Source organism: Microtus pennsylvanicus, chromosome 7 (genome assembly GCF_037038515.1).
Source record: "Microtus pennsylvanicus isolate mMicPen1 chromosome 7, mMicPen1.hap1, whole genome shotgun sequence".
Lineage (NCBI taxonomy): Eukaryota > Metazoa > Chordata > Mammalia > Rodentia > Cricetidae > Microtus > Microtus pennsylvanicus.
The window spans coordinates 55,459,721-55,477,564 of record NC_134585.1 but is presented as its reverse complement, the minus strand read 5'-3'; the positions used below and the strand labels follow the sequence as shown (position 1 = coordinate 55,477,564).

At 55.5% G+C, this 17,844-nt stretch overlaps 1 protein-coding gene across 2 annotated transcripts in view; it reads left to right on the top strand.

Annotated features, from left to right (window-relative positions):
* Nucleotides 1-14,322, top strand: part of Foxp4 (forkhead box P4) — a 55,474-nt gene extending 41,152 nt beyond the window's left edge. Inside the window, exons 4-17 of one of the 2 annotated variants that reach the window (XM_075980908.1) lie at nucleotides 598-720; nucleotides 1,100-1,186; nucleotides 2,604-2,751; nucleotides 2,865-3,075; nucleotides 3,299-3,403; nucleotides 4,026-4,113; nucleotides 5,156-5,239; nucleotides 5,328-5,496; nucleotides 5,582-5,658; nucleotides 6,325-6,426; nucleotides 9,908-10,029; nucleotides 11,700-11,766; nucleotides 12,202-12,371; nucleotides 12,674-14,322. In XM_075980908.1, coding sequence (XP_075837023.1) covers nucleotides 598-720; nucleotides 1,100-1,186; nucleotides 2,604-2,751; nucleotides 2,865-3,075; nucleotides 3,299-3,403; nucleotides 4,026-4,113; nucleotides 5,156-5,239; nucleotides 5,328-5,496; nucleotides 5,582-5,658; nucleotides 6,325-6,426; nucleotides 9,908-10,029; nucleotides 11,700-11,766; nucleotides 12,202-12,371; nucleotides 12,674-12,821 — 1,701 coding nt within the window. In that variant the 3' untranslated portion in view covers nucleotides 12,822-14,322. Of the gene's footprint in view, nucleotides 1-597; nucleotides 721-1,099; nucleotides 1,187-2,603; nucleotides 2,752-2,861; nucleotides 3,076-3,298; nucleotides 3,404-4,025; nucleotides 4,114-5,155; nucleotides 5,240-5,327; nucleotides 5,497-5,581; nucleotides 5,659-6,324; nucleotides 6,427-9,907; nucleotides 10,030-11,699; nucleotides 11,767-12,201; nucleotides 12,372-12,673 lie in introns of both variants that reach the window. The other variant, XM_075980907.1, reaches the window with a different exon arrangement.
* The last annotated feature ends 3,522 nt before the right edge of the window (nucleotides 14,323-17,844 follow it).

The following is a 17,844-nucleotide window of genomic DNA, read 5'->3' as shown; positions in this document are numbered from 1 at the left end:
CTGTGTCCTCCGATCTGAGCTCAAACTCACACGATTATAGGCATCATCCCGTGTCCAGCAGGCAGGGTACTTTTGACTCTGTCTCCCTGCTGCTCTCCGAAGCAGGCTCACACTGCTGGTAGTCTCAAACGTGATAAGTTAAGAGCTGGAAGTGGCCCAGTGGCCTGTTGGTGCTATCTTGTCTCCCACACCTGGGACCATGCATCCTGCGATCATGGCCATTTATAGGCCGTTGCTATGCACTAGCCTCTGACCACTGTTGTTAATCCCCTAGTAGCCTGAAGACGGTGACTGTTAAATCATATGTCCAGAAACAAGGCTCTGTGGAGGTCGGTAGTTCACATCTGAGATCACAGTGTCTGGAAGACAAGGAGAGTTCAAGGCCAGCCTGGGCTATAGAGTGAAAATGTCTTCAGATAAAACAAAGTATAGAGACACAGGCCTGTAAACACAGCATCTACCCGAGTTCAAGGCCAGCCTGGGCCCATGGTGGAGTCAGAAGAGGCACAGCCCCATAGGTGGCAGAGGCAGACACATTGGAGAGCCACTCTGCCATGCACCGGGGACGGCCTCTGACTCGTGGGGTACATCCCACAGGTGCCCGTGTCTGTGGCCATGATGTCGCAGCAGATGCTCACCCCTCAGCAGATGCAGCAGATCCTGTCACCCCCTCAGCTGCAGGCCTTGCTGCAGCAGCAACAGGCACTCATGCTCCAGCAGGTGAGATTAGCCCCAGGGCGGCACCCACTCCCTCCCTGAGCCTCACTGAGGACCTCTGCTGTGGCAGAAACCAGAAACACTGCCCAGAGAATCCTTTGCTACCTCCCACCCTTACGTCCCACATACTGGCCACACTTCTATCTTTAGAACTCTTGGGGAGCAGGGTGAAGTATGGAACACCATACCCTCCATACCCCCAACACACACTCAGAAACATACTGAAGAGGTCCCATCTCTCTCTGCCTGGCCATGTTTGTGGAACACTTTTGCCCTGCCTGCGGGAGCCTTGGCCAGGCAGGGCTGGGTTTGCACCTAGCAGCTCCTGGATTGGCAGCTCCAGGGCTAGCAGCTCCGGAAACTGCCCCTCTTCTTCCTTCAGCTGCAGGAATATTATAAGAAGCAGCAAGAGCAACTCCATCTGCAGCTCCTCACCCAGCAGCAGGCTGGGAAACAGCAGCCCAAGGAGGTGAGTGGCTGTAGAGCTGTGCCCAGATATCCCCTGCATTCTCTAGTCCCAACACTGGCAACCAGCCTTCTTCAGTCTGATAAAGAAAACTGGCCTTGTGGGAAGAGTTGGAAAACCAGGAAAACATTGGGAGGGGAGGTTCAAGGAAGAAGTTAGGGGTGGACATTCACTTGCCTCCAACTCCTTGTACCCATTCTTTCTCTGCTTGCCTCAAATTGTGTGTCCCTATGTGTGGAATCACCAGATATGTCTGATGGTCTTCGCTTATATCCAACAGACTCATGTCCTACCATCTTGCTGCTCACCCTGTCCCTTAGTGAGCCAGCTGTCCCATGCAGAGGACCCTCAGCAGTGTGCCTACCTCCTGCATCTTAGCCTGCCCTGTCTCCCGATGCCTTGTGCAGCCCTCACCAGCTTATTCTCATAGCTCCCCAGCCCAGCGTCTGCTTTACCTCCTGCCACAGCACATCCTGAGGGGTTACAGCAGGTGCCTGGTGTCCCAGACTTGTCTCCTTCTTGACTAAACTGTGGCCTCACTTCAGGGTGCCCCTTCCCAGAGTGCTGCTCTGATGGTTACCAGGCCCTCCCCGCCCCTGCCTCTCTTCCAGTGTGCTTTCAGCTGCTAAGATCGGTGTTTGAATCTATGCTCTTTATCCTCTTGTCTCAATGAATTGCCGCCCCTAATACATACCAGGCCACTCCCCAGGGCAGGCAGGCAGAGATACCTGGCCTCTCAGACATCCAGGACATGATTGGCTCTCTGGACTCAGAAAACTTGCTGACAGCCTGACCTGTCAGTGCCTGTGTGAAGAACTGAATGGGGAGGGGCGGGGAGCCGTGTACTCAGGGAACCAGGAGTTTAAGCCTAGGCGGTGTTGGCCACTGTTCTAGACCATGCTGAGGCTGGTCAGGTCCTATCCCCTTCTTTAGCACTGTGTCTGAAAAGCAGAACAGAATGAGATGGAGGTGCAGAGTCTCCACCACCCTAGAAGAAGGGGGGCTCTGGGCATGTGGGAAGGGTCTCCTCCAGGTGGGAGTGGCCCCCAGTTCTGACAGGCTCATCCATCACTGTGATGAGAGCCCCCCCCACCCAGGCGCACAGCTGCCGTGTGGATAGCAGAAGCTGCCGCCAAGGAGGAGGAGGAGGGAGGAGGGAGGGCGTCGTGCTGCGTGTCTGGGTCTGGCTGTGTGTGTTTGCGCGTGTGCGTGCGTGCGTGCATGCGTGTGTTTACTGCGAGAAGGCATGCAGCCCTATGGAAGCTGGGCCGGGAGCAGAGAAGCTGCAGCTGCGGAGGCCACCACGACAGCTTCAGGGGCTGACAGGCCCTGGGAGGGGGTGGCGGCGGCATGGGGGCCAGATGGCACGGCCGAGGCCGACGGCACCCCTCTCTGCCCACCCCCTCGGGCTCCCTCTCAGGCTCTGGGGAACAAACAGCTGGCCTTCCAGCAGCAGCTCCTGCAGATGCAACAGTTGCAGCAACAGCACTTGCTCAACCTACAGAGGCAGGGGCTGGTCAGCCTGCAGCCTAGCCAAGCCTCAGGCCCCCTCCAGGCCCTCCCGCAAGGTGAGCAATGCCCCACCCCCGCCCCCAACCCTGCAGCTTTCACCAAACCCTGGGTGAGGCACAGGCTCTGTGTATTGTGCTCCCAACCAGCCAGCCTCTCTCTCCTGCAGCAGCCGTGTGTCCGACAGACCTGCCTCAGCTGTGGAAAGGTGAGGGTGCCCCAGGGCAGCCTGCTGAGGACAGCGTCAGGCAGGAGGGGCTGGACCTGGCCAGCACAGCTGCTACTGCTACCTCGTTTGCCAGCCCCCCCAAGGTCTCCCCACCTCTCTCCCACCACCCCTTACCCAACGGACAGCCCACTGTGCTCACATCTCGGAGAGACAGGTATGGATGGCCCTAGGGCACAGCACGTGCCCAGGCCCTGCTCTGGGTTGTGCCTGGAACCCCAAGAGTAGAGGGAGGGAGGGCTGGAGCTCAGGGACCCAGGAGTTTACCTCCTCCCTCTGGTGTTCAGAATGGGAAGCCAGCTGTAGGACAAAAGCTGGACCCAGGGTTGCTGAGGAGGGGCCTTCGGGCTCTGATCACTAATGTTTTCACCCCTTTCCAGCTCCTCCCACGAGGAGACCCCCAGTTCCCACCCCCTTTATGGACATGGAGAATGCAAGTGGCCAGGCTGTGAGACCCTGTGTGAAGACCTGGGCCAGTTTATCAAGTAGGTGTCGCCCAGCCCTTCCCACTGTCACCTGCAATCCTAACGTCCCAGCCAAGTGGAGCTGCAGGGTGGCCTAGCTCTTCCCCTGCTTTCCCTGCCCCCCATATTCCTGCTGGCAGCTCCCCCCCAACACCCTCCCACCGCAGAACAGGGGTGTCAGTGGAGGAAGCCTATCTCGCCGCATCCTGGAGAGTGATGGCCAACCGAGGACAGGCAGGGTGGGAGGCAGACAGGCGGCTGGCAGCAGGCGGCCAGCCGCCACCACAGTGCCAAGCTCTGTCACTGACGGATTAACTCCGCTGTCTCCCGGACCCTTGCTGCATCAGGGTCAAACAAATTGTTTTCACGCTTCGTCAGAGGTTTACTTAATTAGTTCATTTGCAATTAGATCTCTCTGTAGCCCGGTTTTAGCTAAGACATCAAAGGAGGCTGAGGAGAAAGCTTCCTCAATTGCTCCCCCCCCCCCCCCCCCGCTTTGTTCCACCCTTTCTCTTCGTTTCTCTTATTCTGTCTGCTTTTCTGGCTGAGGCCTGGCTGACAGAGTCGGGGTGGAGGATGGGTGGCAGAGGTGAAGTAAGACAGCCCAGGGCTCACTCTCTCCCCTGCTCTCCTCCTCTCTAAGACACCTCAACACAGAACACGCTTTGGATGACCGGAGCACAGCCCAATGCCGCGTGCAGATGCAGGTGGTCCAACAGCTGGAGATCCAGGTGTGACCCACGGGTGTGCTGGGAGAGCCACACAGTTTTGCCCATCAGGGCAGGCAGTGTCCTGTGAGGGTCCTGTGGTCAGAGCCAACATCTTACATTCTCTGGGTCTTAGTTAGCATAGTGTGGGGTGAGGACCGGTGAGTTGTTTGAGGCTATGTGCTTTATATGCTACGTAAATACAAGGCTGGGTGAGTGGCTGTGTACAGACCTGCTTCGTGCCGTGCTCCCCCAGCCATCTAGGTAGCTCAAGGAGTCCTCAGAGCAGCCCGCCATGCCTGCACTAACACCGTCCCCAGTGACACATGCACAGAGCATGGTACCTTTCAAGTGGCCACTCAGCGAATGAAGGAATTGGGATTTGAACCAGATACCCTGGCTCCTGTGTGGAGTCCTTAGTAGTCAGTCAGCCAGCCACGTTTAACCTGGCTCCTAACAGGGCGCCCTGTGAAGAGGGTAGTTGTAAAAGATGCGTCAGATTTATGAATGGAGGAAGTGAATCATTCATCCATTCCCACGTACCTTTTCAGTAGTGAACCAGGCAGGCCGTGGGGTGGTGTTCGGCCACAGATTCTGCCTTCCCTGGGGAGAAAGAGCACATTGCTGATGGGAAGAAGGGTGCCCGTGTGTAAGAGTGGTAAAGTCTGAGCCGGGACAGGGTGTCAACATCCCGACCCTGAAGGTGTGGAGGTTCAGAGGGACAAAGAAAGTTTTCAGAAGTGAGACACAGGGAGCAGGCACCTCTGTGTGCGTGCATGCGTGCGTGCGTGTGTGTGACGGAGAGAGAATGAGTGTGCATGTGATTGTGTGTAAGAGTATATGTGTGTAATTGTATGTGTGAATGTGTATGTGGTGCACATGTGAATGTGTCTGTATGGGTGTGAGTGTGTGTGTAAGAGAGAGAGTGTATATGAGTGTGTGTATGTGAGAGAGTGTGCGTGAGTGTCGAGGCTTTCTGGGGGAGTACTCTGGTGAAGATGGCATGTAGGGATAAGGACCCATTGCCTTCCTTTACAATGCCCCTCTTTGCCTGTGTCTTTCACAGCTTGCCAAGGAGAGTGAGCGGTTGCAGGCCATGATGGCCCATCTGCACATGCGGCCTTCAGAGCCCAAGCCCTTCAGCCAGCCAGTGAGTGCCCCCGCGTCCCTGCATGCCCTGGGCCCTTCCCCATTACTAACCACTGAACCCAGTTCCTCACTCCTCCTCTTTCTCCAAGGTGACCATCTCTGCAGACTCATTCCCAGATGGCCTCGTGCACCCCCCAACTTCAGCGGCTGCCCCTGTCACACCCCTGCGACCCCCTGGCCTGGGCTCTGCATCTTTGCATAGCGGGGGCCCTGCTCGCCGGAGAAGCAGCGACAAATTCTGTTCCCCCATCTCCTCAGGTGAGGCTGCTGTGGAAGGAGGGGTGTTCCCTCCCCCAGGCAGGTCCCCGGTCTGGCTGCCTCACCTTCTGCCTGTCTCCCCCAGAGCTGGCCCAGAATCATGAATTCTACAAAAATGCTGATGTCAGGCCCCCCTTCACCTACGCCTCCCTTATCCGCCAGGTAAGTGTGGAAGGCAGGAGGGGTGTGGAAGGAAAGCTAGTTGATACCTCCAAGAGGGTTCTGGGACCCTCTCCTCTGGTCTTTTGCCTGCAGCTCAGAGTATATTCCCATTAATTTTTGCTGTCTGTATCCACAGTGCCATGCTCATTTCTGCATACACACACTCAGCCTCCTTCCTCTCTGTCCCTTCTCTCCTGTCCATACCCCTCATGTTCTTAATGCTCACATGATATTCATAAACACATAGACATACTCTGACACATGTGTCTGCTCTCCGGGACTTCCTATAGGTGTGCATTCTCTCCCATTCTCAGGGTGCACTTTGCCCAAATAAGGATAAATTCCCAGCCACTTCAAGAACGGCGCTCATTCACTTCTTCCAGATAGGGCATGTGGAGCCCTATTTCCCCCTCACCCCCAACCCCAGCAGAGGCTCTTGTGTCCCGCGTGCACTTGCACAGGCTCTGGAGCTGGGCTCCCAGTATCCTCAGCCCCTCTTAGCTCACTGGCCTTGCTGGGATGCCCAGCCTACCTCTCTCTGGTCCTGCATCCACCCATCTGGTCCATACCTATTGCAATGGGTCTCCTCTGAGAGGGGCAAAAACACAGGGCTCTGAACCCTCCAGGAGTAAGCTGAGGGTCTCTCTGCCCTTTCCTTGCTTGCAGGCCATTCTGGAAACTCCGGATAGGCAGCTGACTCTGAACGAGATCTATAACTGGTTTACCAGGATGTTCGCCTATTTCCGGAGAAACACCGCCACCTGGAAGGTGAGGCCTGCCCCTCCCCTCGTTCTCACTTCTTAAACCTCCACATCCCATGGAGACCCAGGCTGCCTAACAGTTTTTCCCCTCAACAATCCTGCAGAACTATCCCATTAGGGCCATAGACACCCCAGCCACACACACACACTTCTTAGCAGGAGGTGTGGAGTATTCATAAGGGCCCTTTTGTGAGTTGGGGACTTGCCACATTGCCCAGGCTGGTCTTAAAACCCTGGGTTCAGATGATCTCCCTGCCTCCAACTCCCTGAGTGCCAAGATTACAGGTGTGCATCACCACACCCTGTTAGGCAGTGCTGGGCATAGAACCCAGCCCTGTGTGTGCTAGGCATACAGAGGGACTTGCTTTTAGTGACTTTGTCCAATCTTGTGCTGTCACTTTAAAAAGAAGAAATCACCCCCTTCCTAAGGTACTTCCAAGGTACAAAGAACCCAGCCCCCTGAGGCAGGACAGCAGAAGGGTGAATTCTTGGTAGCAGGTCCTGGGCTGAATCCGTAGGTACTTCATGGGTCTAGATTCCAAACTAAAGGCTCGTATGAAGTCCCGGAGGAGGTTGCAGGTATATGGCCCAGATACATGGGTGGAATGAGCCCCGTGGACCATTCCCGGGACACACATGGGCATTCACAAACTACCCAGTATACCAGTAGCAGGGAGATAATTGTATCTATCCAATTAGAAATTTAACACTTTCAGCCATAAAAGCATTTTCCTAGGAGACCCTAGGAAAATGGGACACAGATGTGGTCTGGGACCCTAAACCATTCTCTAGTCAAGACGAGGTATGCGTGCCCACACTTTGTGTGACTTTCACTGTGCAGCAAGGTGGGAAGGTGGTATCTGAATTAAGGAGGAAGGAGTATTGGCCCCTTTGTGAAGTCTGAACACTGGAGAGGGAGTCCCTATCTCAGAACTCTTAATTGTATCCTGGCTCTCGGGTCCCCCTGCTGGCCAGCGAAAAAACTGCAGCGAAACGAATCCTCTCCCACAGTGTTGCCGGTCTCTCAACACGTGTACCGCCAAGCCCTGTGTACGGTCTGCGGTTGCCCAGCCTTTTCCACCTTGGTAATATACAAAAGGTTACTAGAAGGACCTTTCACATCATCTTCCCTTTCCCATGCCAAGCTCCCAAAGCTTAGAGATACTATGTGGCAGAGACAGCCATTCTGATTGGCTATGAGTGATGTCACTTCCTGGCAACCACAACCCTGCTCTTTTTGAACCAACAACGCGTCCTGGGGCCACCTGGCCCAGCCTCCAACCTCCAGGCCAGGTCGGAAGGCAGGCTTTACAAGTGATACAATCACATCATCTAAAATTTAATACGATATAGAGCCTAGTTTCTATGTGGAAGGTGGTCAGGTGGCTTTCTTGGTTTCTCAGTGACCATGTTAAAACAACTCATCTGGTCAGTTGGCCTCCGTCTCTGTTTCATCCCTCACACACACTGGTCCAGATCCTCAGGGTGCCTGTGTTGCTACCTGCACCACCCAGGGACCCCATACTGCCAAGCCACATCTGGTCAGACTATGTTGGCTTTAGAGCCACAGTGTCTTTGAGAATTCTTTTCATCAGCCAAACTTCATTCATGTATTGGGGGAAGCTTGTGGTTTCTTCCCTCTGTTCCTGTTCCGTCTACTTTTCACTTCCTCCAGGTCATCTTCCTCTACTTTATTTGGGTTTCTAAGTCCCATCCCCACCCCGTCTGGCCCCCATCCATAAATAAGGCTTCTACTTCAGGCTCAGGGCATCCAGGCTTAGAAGTGGGTGTAGGCCAGGCCAGCTGCCATTTCTTGGGGACAGAGCCACCATCTGCCAAGCCAGTGGTCCCCACCAGCCCTCCCATGTCCATCCCCTCCTAGGGCCTGTGTTGTGGGCCCATCCTTTTGTTTACGCAGCCTCCGCCAGACCCCTTAAATTGCCGTTAATGTTTCAGCGTAACGAGTTAGTCTCTCATCACGAATCAGGCTTCGAAATGAGGGAAAAAAGCCCCGGCGAGGCCACCCTCGGAAATTGGGGTCATTCTCATTTGCAAAGCGGAGGATCGGAGCCCCGTAATGCGGGCAAATTTATTCTGAGGCAGGAGCCCCGGCGTGATTAGGCCCTTTGTAATTATCGCTCCGTGAGATTCCACTCCAGCCGCCCGCCTCCCTCGTGGATTAGCAAGCGAGTCGGAAAAATACACAGGATTTAATTAGAGGCAAATTAAAATTGGTAATGAAATCGGGCCAGTTGCAAGAGGCAAGAGTTGGATGGGAGAGAGGGAGAGGGGATCTCCAGGGGCACCCACTGCCCGCCCTGCCCGCATTCTTCCCCCTTCAGAAATGTAAAGAGGAGATAGGAATGGGGCGAATGGAGGAGGCTGATGGGGGACAGGTAATGGGGACAGGGCTGGGGCTGGTGGTGAGAGGCAGAAAAACTGAGAGCAGAGAGTTAGGGAGGTGGGACCAGGGGACCTGGGGACAGGGATCAGGGCCCTCATCCAGGCTTCCAGAGGGAATTAGGCCCAGCAACCCCCCGCCCGTGTGTCCTACCAACCAGGTGACCTCAATTTCTGAAGTTCCCCCGTCAGGAGAAGGTGGTGGTAACCTTGTCGTGTTGCCTCACAGCTGTGACTTTAGACTGTCTTTTCAAGTTAGCAGTTGGTTTCCACGTGCATTTATTGGGCTCCACTGTATGCCTGTGCTCCCAGGAAGCTGTCTGTTCAGAGCCACAGCACAAAGCCTCAGACTCCTTAGGGCTTCAATAAAGGCTGTGAGGACCATGGGTCAGTCGCAAGTCCAGAGTTCCTTGTGTGCCTGAGGTACAGTGTCCCAACTTCTCTGAGTCACCAGGGTCCTTAAATCAGGTCTTAAAATCAGAAGCTAGGGAACTAGAGAGATGGCTCAGCAGGTAAGAGCAGTGGCGGCTCTCCCAGAGGACCCAGGTTCAATTCCCAGCACCCACATGGCATCTCATAACCTTCTGTATCTCCTGTTCCAGGAATCCAACATATTCGCACAGACATCCATGCAGGCAAAACACCAATGCGCATTTTAAAAAAAATCAGAAGTCAGGAGTGACAGCTGCCAGTTTTGAGGACAGGAAAAGGAGTGATTTCATTTCCCAGGCTGCAGCATTTTCTTTTCTTTCTTTGGAGACAGGGCCTCTAATGTAGTCCTGGACCTCTTATATAGTCCTGGCTGGCCTGGAACTCCCTGTATAGACCAGGTTTGTCTCTGCCTCCCATGTTAAGGCATAAAGCCATGTACCACCACACCCTATCCAAGACAACACTTTCCAAGATGAGGCAGAAGTAGGAGCTCCTGGAAGCAGGTGCAGTGAGAGCCCTCCCTCCTGCCGCCCTTGGGTGGGGTACGTGGTTGTTGCTCCCTAGGACGTGAAATGAGGGACCTTTGCGGGACCATGGGAGGATTTTCTGTGTGTGTTCACTGGAATGAAGGTGAGCCCCGTTTACTGCATCCCTAGAACGCCGTGCGCCACAACCTCAGCCTGCATAAATGCTTCGTCCGTGTGGAGAACGTCAAGGGGGCTGTGTGGACCGTGGATGAGCGCGAATATCAGAAACGGAGACCACCAAAGATGACGGGGTATGTGGGCCCCCACTGGGTGAACTGGGTCAGGCCGGCCCCTGCTTCTCAAGGACACCTGGGCTCCAAATGCTACCCTGAAAGGGAAATGTGGGTGTCGAGGGTGGGGGAGACCAGTGCTTGGCAAGCTGTGGATGTGATGGACAGTCCGGAGATGGCGCTGACAGCTTCTGTTCTCACTTCAGGGGGGACAGGGTGCCAGGGAGATGACGCCCATAGTAGTCATGGCATGGCCAGAGCTGGGATGTGGGCTGAGGTGACAGCTGTCAGTCATAGAAGAACCCTGGTCCCCGCCCTATTTCACAGAGGAAGAGTTGAATGGGGAGGGCAAGGGGCTGGCAGGAAGCCACACAGCAGGTTGGTGGCAGAGCTGGGTCCAGGACCAGGTATCACGTGAGGTTTGAGCTGCTTCACCACACAGTAGGTCAGAGGTCAGAACCTTACCTACCATCTCGTATACACATCTGCCAGAGGAGGCCTGAAATAGGCTTAGATACCCTTTCTCTTTCTTTTTTAAGATTTATTTATTTATTATGTATGAATGCCCTGTCTGCATGTGTGCCTGCAGGCCACAAGAGGGCACCAGATCCCATTATAGGTGGTTGTGAGCCACCATGTGTTTGCTGGGAATTGAACTCAGGACCCCTGGAAGAACAGCCAGTGCTCTTAACCTCAGAACCATCTCTCCAGCCCCAGGCTAAGAAGATACCTTTAGCACCCAATGTTTCTTCTAACCAAGCACAGCCTTGCTGTGCAGCTGCAGGGATGCAGGTGCAGGGTAGACTGCAAAATGCCCTACTGTGTGTCTGCAGCCGCCTCTGCACTTGGCAGTATCATCTCATGCCAGCCTGGATCCTGGTGCCTCTGCTTCTCCCCCGCGGTGTGAGTTCTGAGAGGTTCTGTGAGAGGCAGACAACCCCAGCCTTGGCGTCCCCAGAGCCTCTGGAACAGAAGGGCCCCTTTTGGTGCATGGTGTTCCAGGGGGACAGGTTTGAGCACAGGTTCAGTTCAGGAGTTCCAGAAAGTGGACGTCCAGAAAGGAGCAGTATAAGCTATAGATCAGACTTTGTTGCCAAACTCCAGAAAATAGGCATGCCGGTACAGCTCTGTTCCCAGGCTTCGGAGGCAGAAGCTGGAGGATCAGGAGTTCAAGGCCAGCCTCAGCTACAGCACTTCAGTGACCAGCCTGGGCTATGAAAGAGACCTGTTTCTTTTTCTTTTCTTTTTTTATGTTTTTGTTTGTTTGTTTAGACAGGATTTTTCTGGTTTTCTCTGCCTTTCCTGTCATTCACTCTGTAGACTAGGCTGGGCCAATACTGTCTGCCTCTGTCTCCTGAGTTCTAGGATTAAAGACGTGCCCCTCGGCTGAGATTCTGGGGGTGGGAGGATGATGTGAGAGAGAGACTGGTCACACCCTGTGAAAAGGGAGTTCTGGAAGTACTGATCCTACCTTCCAGCCCTTGAGCAGTCAACGCTAAGTAAGGCTTGTGGTCCCTGCTCCTTGCAGGGCTGTGATCAGAGCAGGGAGAATAAAAAGGACCTGTCCCTAACCCCGCAGCCTCTCCTGGAGCAGTGGAGGAGCCAAGTACATCTGTTCCTTCGGGCCTAGAATGGGGGGGACAGTCGGTCATGTGTAGACCAGTGACTTGAGCTCATCTTCTCTCCCCTAGGAGCCCCACCCTGGTGAAGAACATGATCTCTGGCCTCAGTTATGGGGCACTTAACGCCAGCTACCAGGTGACTGAGCCCACCTGCCCCCCTCTGCCTTGCCCCTGGTTTTGCCTTACCTTCTCCCCCTACAGTTGGGGGTAGGTGGGGAGGAGGGTGAAGACTCCCCATTCTTGGCCTCAGCCCTCCGCTCCCTGCCCTAATTAGTGTGTACCTCTGATTTGAAGCCTGGGTTTGAAAAGGGTGGACATAGCACATGCAGACATAGCACAGCCAGTGGCGTCCCGTGCCTCAGCCCATCACTCTAGGGTCCTCTCCCCAGGTTGTAGTGGGAGGTGTTGCTGGGTGAGAACAGTTTTCAGGGGAGCTGGGAGGTGGGGTGAAGGGTTCTGCCCGGGGTGTGTGGGGAGTACTGCCCAGATAGACAAGCGTGGCATCCGCACGAGGGCCCTGGCAAGTGGGAAGGGTCTCCAGCCACTGATAGCCCGTTCCTGTGTGCTCTAGGCTGCCCTGGCAGAGAGCAGCTTCCCCCTCCTCAGCAGTCCTGGCATGCTGAACCCTGGCTCAGCCAGCAGCCTTCTGCCCCTCAGCCAGGATGACATGGGTGCCCCTGGGGAGCCACTGCCCAGCAACGGGAGCAGCAGCCCCCCTCGCCTCTCCCCTCCTCAGTACAGGTGAGCTCACACAAGCCCCTCAGATGTGGAAGGTGGCTCATCCATCCTGCCTCATCTCTGCAATGGACAAGTGATCTCTTTCACCTCATATTCCTCCCCACAGTTCTCTCTTCCCTTCCCCACCCCTCCTTTCTGTACTCTTCCTTCTTCCCTATCGGTCCTCCCACTTCTGCATCTCCCAGAGCCTGGGGGAGGGGGATCTCAGATGGGATCCTGGCAGGCAGGATCCTGAGCTTCTGAATGAACCTGTGGGAGGACGGGGAAACCTGGCAGCCACATGCTCACATAACCCTTTCCATCAGCCACCAGGTGCAAGTAAAAGAGGAGCCTGCTGAGGCAGAGGAAGACAGGCGGCCGGGGCCTCCCCTGGGTGCCCCCAACCCCAGCACTGTGGGGCCTCCGGAAGACAGGGACCTGGAGGAGGACCTGCCAGGCGAGGACATGTCCTAAGGGCTGAGTGGGCAGGCAGGGCAGGCCAAGACCCTGCCGCCCAGTCCGGACCCTAGCCCACCCACCCCACTCTACAGCCCCCTCCAACCTCAAGGCACTTCGGGGACTCAGACGGGGGAGATCTGGGCCAGCAGCTCCCTAAGCCACCTGACTGACAGACGCCTGGGGGCAGGCACATCCCTGCCTCTGAGAGGACACAGAACCCTTGGCCCGGGACCTGTAGAGGACGTGGAGGGCCCAGACCCTCTCAGACCCTCCCTGTATCCCAACCACCACCAGCAGCAGGGCCCTCCTCCCCCACCAGTGCTCCCTTCCAGGGCCCCTCAGCACAGGGGAGACCCGCAGGCGGGGCTGAGCCACCCTGACATCCCTGACCTTCATCTCCTGCCCTGGCTGTGGCAGAGGTTTCTGGCCAGAGGACCCTTCCTGGTTCGTCTTCCCCTTGACCTTTCCCAACTGTGAAGATTGTAATTCTCCAGCCCCAGCTCCCTGCTCAATGGGGCAAGCAGACTGGGAATGCCGCTGCAGCCCAGCCCCTCAAGCTGCTGGTGTGGGGCAAGTTGTGCCCTTCCCTTCCCCCACACACACCTGAGACAGGACCCAGATGAAAACAGGCCTCCACCCTAGCCTGTTTGCCGGGTGCTCCTGAGGCACCCCAACTTGAGGAAGCACTGAGGGATCCCCATGCTGGGCACCTTCACAGCTGTGTGCACAGGCGGCCTCTGGCCCGGGCATCACAGTACAGGAGAAAGCCAGGCGGGAACCATCCTCAGCCCCAGCCTGCGGGTCCCCCTCTCCCCGCACTGGGGTCCTCTCACCCCCTCAGCACCTGTCCCCCCCCCAGTTAAATGGATGACCAAAGACCTTTCTTATGCCGGAAGCAAAAACCAAATCTTTTTGTTGGCTTTTTCCTTTGTCGCCTCCTGAGCACCCTGCCCACCCCTCTGCACCCCGGCCCCAGGCTGGAAGCCATCCCTCCACTTAAGTTATTGTTTAAAACCAAAGTTTACAGTGTCTGTTGGTGGCAAGACCCTCTCCTTCCCCTCCCCCAGGGTCTAGGGGTCCTGCCCACTTCCCCTCTGCTCTACCCCCCACCTAAGGAGAAGGGAGAGGGCAGGATCCTGCCCCCAACCCTGGGCTGCTCTCTGGGGACTCTTCAGACCCCTGCAGAGGACCAAGTCCCCATTGTGCTGGGAGTGTGGATTCTAGCAGACTCTAGAGCTGGAGAAGTTGAGACTCCACAGACCCCCCTATGGGGGACCCACAACCCAAGGCCATGGACTGGGTGTCAGGGATGCCCAGAACACCCTGCGACAGCCCCTACCCTGAGAAAGACTCCTTGGACGTTTCCCAGGAGAACCCCACATCCACCATCAACCCCTATCCCACCACCCCACACAAGCTGCCCTCCTGAGAGGCATGGGGCCCTGGCCTTCCCCGTGTATCCCCACCTGTGTTCCGTTTGACCAGCACAGAAATATTAAAGTCCTCTATTTACCGGGCCCTGTGTGTGTCACCAAGGCGAGGGAAGGGAGGGCCCTTGGAGCCAGAAGACTTGCTAAAGACAGGAGTGGCAGACAAGCCAGGCCTGTGAATGTGTCCAGGGCACAGGCCATCCTGGGTCCCTCTCCCAGCTGGCACCCTGCGCGAACCACGCTTCTCCTAACCCTGAGTCCTGAGCGCCAGACCCTTGTGCGGTTTGGTTGCTGACGGCACTCTTAGCCAGGGTCCTCTGCTGTCATGTCACCTGAGTGGGCACGTGCATCCTGACTCCAGGTCGGTTACTGTTGGCCCTGGGGTGCACCTGTGTCTGCAGTGACCTAGTCAGGTGGTTCTGGACTGGGAAAAGAATGGTCTGATCCACTCGGGACCCTGGAGAGTGAGGGGAAGGGCCGGGAGAAAAGTGGCTCAGCCGTTAGTCCCAAGGTGAGTTCTGTCTGTGGGTGACGCCTCCCTTTGAACGCTGCTCACCGGGGCCTCCTCTGCCTTCCTAGTGTTAGCCCGCAACGCTCAGGAAGCTGCTCAGCCGGAACGAGGGGGAGGGGCACAGAAGAGAAGTACCAGGCCTGCAAATGCAATCGCCCTGCAAGCCACACGCTGCTTCTCAGTTTCTGAGACTCAGACCGCAGCCAACCTCGCCTGCCAACCTTCAATCTTGCTTCTAACCCTAGCTCAGTGGCCCCTCTCCCTCACACAGTCTGAGATGAACTCTGTCCATCCACCCGCCCACACACACCATCGAGAGGAACAGCTCTTCTTGGAGACAGACAGACACGCTGCTTGTCCTGCTGGTCACCTGACCCTGGCCACCGCAAAGGCAGTGTGCACTTATTCAGGACACCACCTTCTGCAGTCAAACCTTAACATGACTTTTGCTCTCCTTTCCTCTTTCCCGCCCCCAGAGCCCCAGGAGAATCCAGGGATCTCGACTGCCAAGCACCAACTCCATTGCCCTAACCCTGCAAAAATAGGCGCTGTTCTGAGAGTTATTCCCAGTGGTACTCCGCTTACTCCAAACCCTAACAGGGACAAGATGGCACCCTTCCCCCACCCCCAATACTCAAGACAGTTCTCTCAGCAGTCTAACTCCAATTTCTCTTGCTTTAACTAAAATCCTAGTGGCTTTTGGTTTTGCATTGCCGTTCTCCCATAGACGGTGGCAAGTGTCCTGTCATGTGGAGAAGTAGGTCAGCCTCCGTTGCTGATGAAGACTGTCCTACAACATAGGGCGTTTCTAGGACCACTGACCTTAGAAACTCATGTTACCTTTTTTGTGTTTGAGTCAGGGTTTTCCTGTATAGCCCTGGCTGTCCTGGCACTTAGTCTAGAAACCAGGCTGGACTCGGACGAGTCTCCCCGTGCTAAGGTCACAGACGTGTGGCACCGTGGCCAACACTAGTCTTAATGCCAGTCCACCTGCCTCTCGGTCACTTTTCCATCAGGAAGTTCTCCACGCTGTCCAGCGTCTCTCCTTCCTAGTGTCCTTTTTTTTTCCCCGGTTTTCCAAGACAGGGTTTCTCTGTGTAAAAGAACTCGCTCACACTTGTCTGTCTCTGCCTCCCTAGCGCTGGGACTGACGGCGTGTGCCACCACCGCGCCTATGTTATCTGTTTTGTTGGAGGTTATTTTATGTTTATGAATAACTTGTCTGAATGTGTGTTAAGTGCCTGCAGAGGCTAGAAAAGGACATCGCATCCCCAGGGAATGGAGTTCGAGATGGTTATGGGTCACCATGTGGGTGCTGGGAACCCAATTCCAGCCCTCCGCAGGAGCCGCCAGCACTCCTAACTGCCGAGCCGCTTCCCCAGCCCGAGTCTTCCCGCTATTGATGGGTGTTGGCTGCTGCCAGCCAGCGGCTTGTCCTGGTTTTAGCATTCCTGCGCCGGACTCTGGGCGGGGAGGGCTCCTTGCACACCCAGGGCGGGCTTCCCTTTCAGAACCGCCACCCTATCCCGGGCCTGCCACCCGCAGCCCGCAGAGGGCGCTCCAGACAAAGCGGACCAGCTACAGTCCACAAAAAATCTGAAGGAAGGAGGAAGAATGTGGAGACCCAAAGTCAGAGACCTCCATAAGGAAGGATGAGTTCTAACAGTAATACATACCCGTGGCCTGTACTCGTAGTCCCAGCCCATGAGAGGCAGGAAGATCAGGAGTTCAAGATCGTTCTAGTTCATATATCATAGGTCAGTCTGGGCTACATGAGACCGTGTCTCAAAACCAACCCTCAAAAAACAAAAACAAAACAAAAAAAAAACTAGCGTTTAATGAGATTTAATACGTCCTGCATGCTTCTAGAAGCTCTGTGTTTGATTCCCCACAACTCTAGACTAAGTACCGTATCCTCATTTCTTAGGCAGGGAAACTGAGGCACGGTCTAACCAGCTAGCAGGTGGCTCAGAAGACATGGTTGCTCGTGCCTTAAGCATTCAGGAGGGTGACCACCATTGAGTTCAAGGCTAGCCTGGGCTATAGAATGTGAGGAGGTGGGGGCCAAATTTGTCCCCTGGGGAAGGAAGGAGGGACGCTTGGAGCCTACTGCTTCTTTGGTGATGCTCAGCAGAGAAACTGATAGAAACGAGAGCGCCTCAGAGGCAGGATTTAGACAGTGGCTTTCTGAGCCCCCAGCTGATGTTCTTCTCCAGGCTGAATGAGGTAAACCTGGGTTTGCAACAGAGCAAGGCTGAACCGCCCTGAGGAAATACTCTAACGGCCTTCTGCAGCACCTCGGGGCAGGCAGACAAAGGCAGCCTTGTCTGAGGTGGGAGTCGGCAGCCTGGCTTTGCTCACACACCGGTCAGTGATTGGTTCACACCCAGAGGCCCCTTCCACGGGGTGCAGAGCAGTCCCACCCTCGGGGCCTGATCCCCTCGCCTGGCCTCAGGAGCAAAAGTTTAGGAAAACAGGGCTAGGGAGATGGCTCCTTGGGAAAGGGCGCTTGCTGCCAAGCCTGAAGACCCGAGTTCAATCCCCAGAACCACATGGTGGAAGGAGACTGATTCCTCCATTCGGCACACTGGAGTCCTCCTCCCACAGTAAAATAAATAAATGATGTAAAAAGCAAAAGTTTCAGAAAGAGCCTGTCCCTGTGCCTGCCTGGTCAGAAAGGTTCATTATCCTCGCAGAGGGTCCAGACAGGCATGGGGCTGGCCGTGCCAGGGTGGAATGGACATGTCCTACGTGGGTCCCTGCTTTCCTGGGACCTGGATTGGCCCCAAGTTGGCCACTACCTGCCCTGAGGGACGAGTCTGCAGGACAGTCACAAAGATGTCTGTCAGGGTGGAGTTGCTTCTATGGCCCAGAAATAACGGAGATAGGCAAAGCCTTGAGGGCAGTAAGCTGGGTAGTGCTAAATGTTGGTTCAAGAAAGGGGAACTCAGGTGTGCTACAGGTTCCAGTGTAGTGGGCAGCAGAGGAAAGGGCCAGGCAAGGTACCCGCAAGGCCAAGGTTAGAGAAATAATGAAAAAGTTAAGGGGTGGGGGACAAAACAGAATGCTTCCATTATTAGCATGTTTGAAAACATCC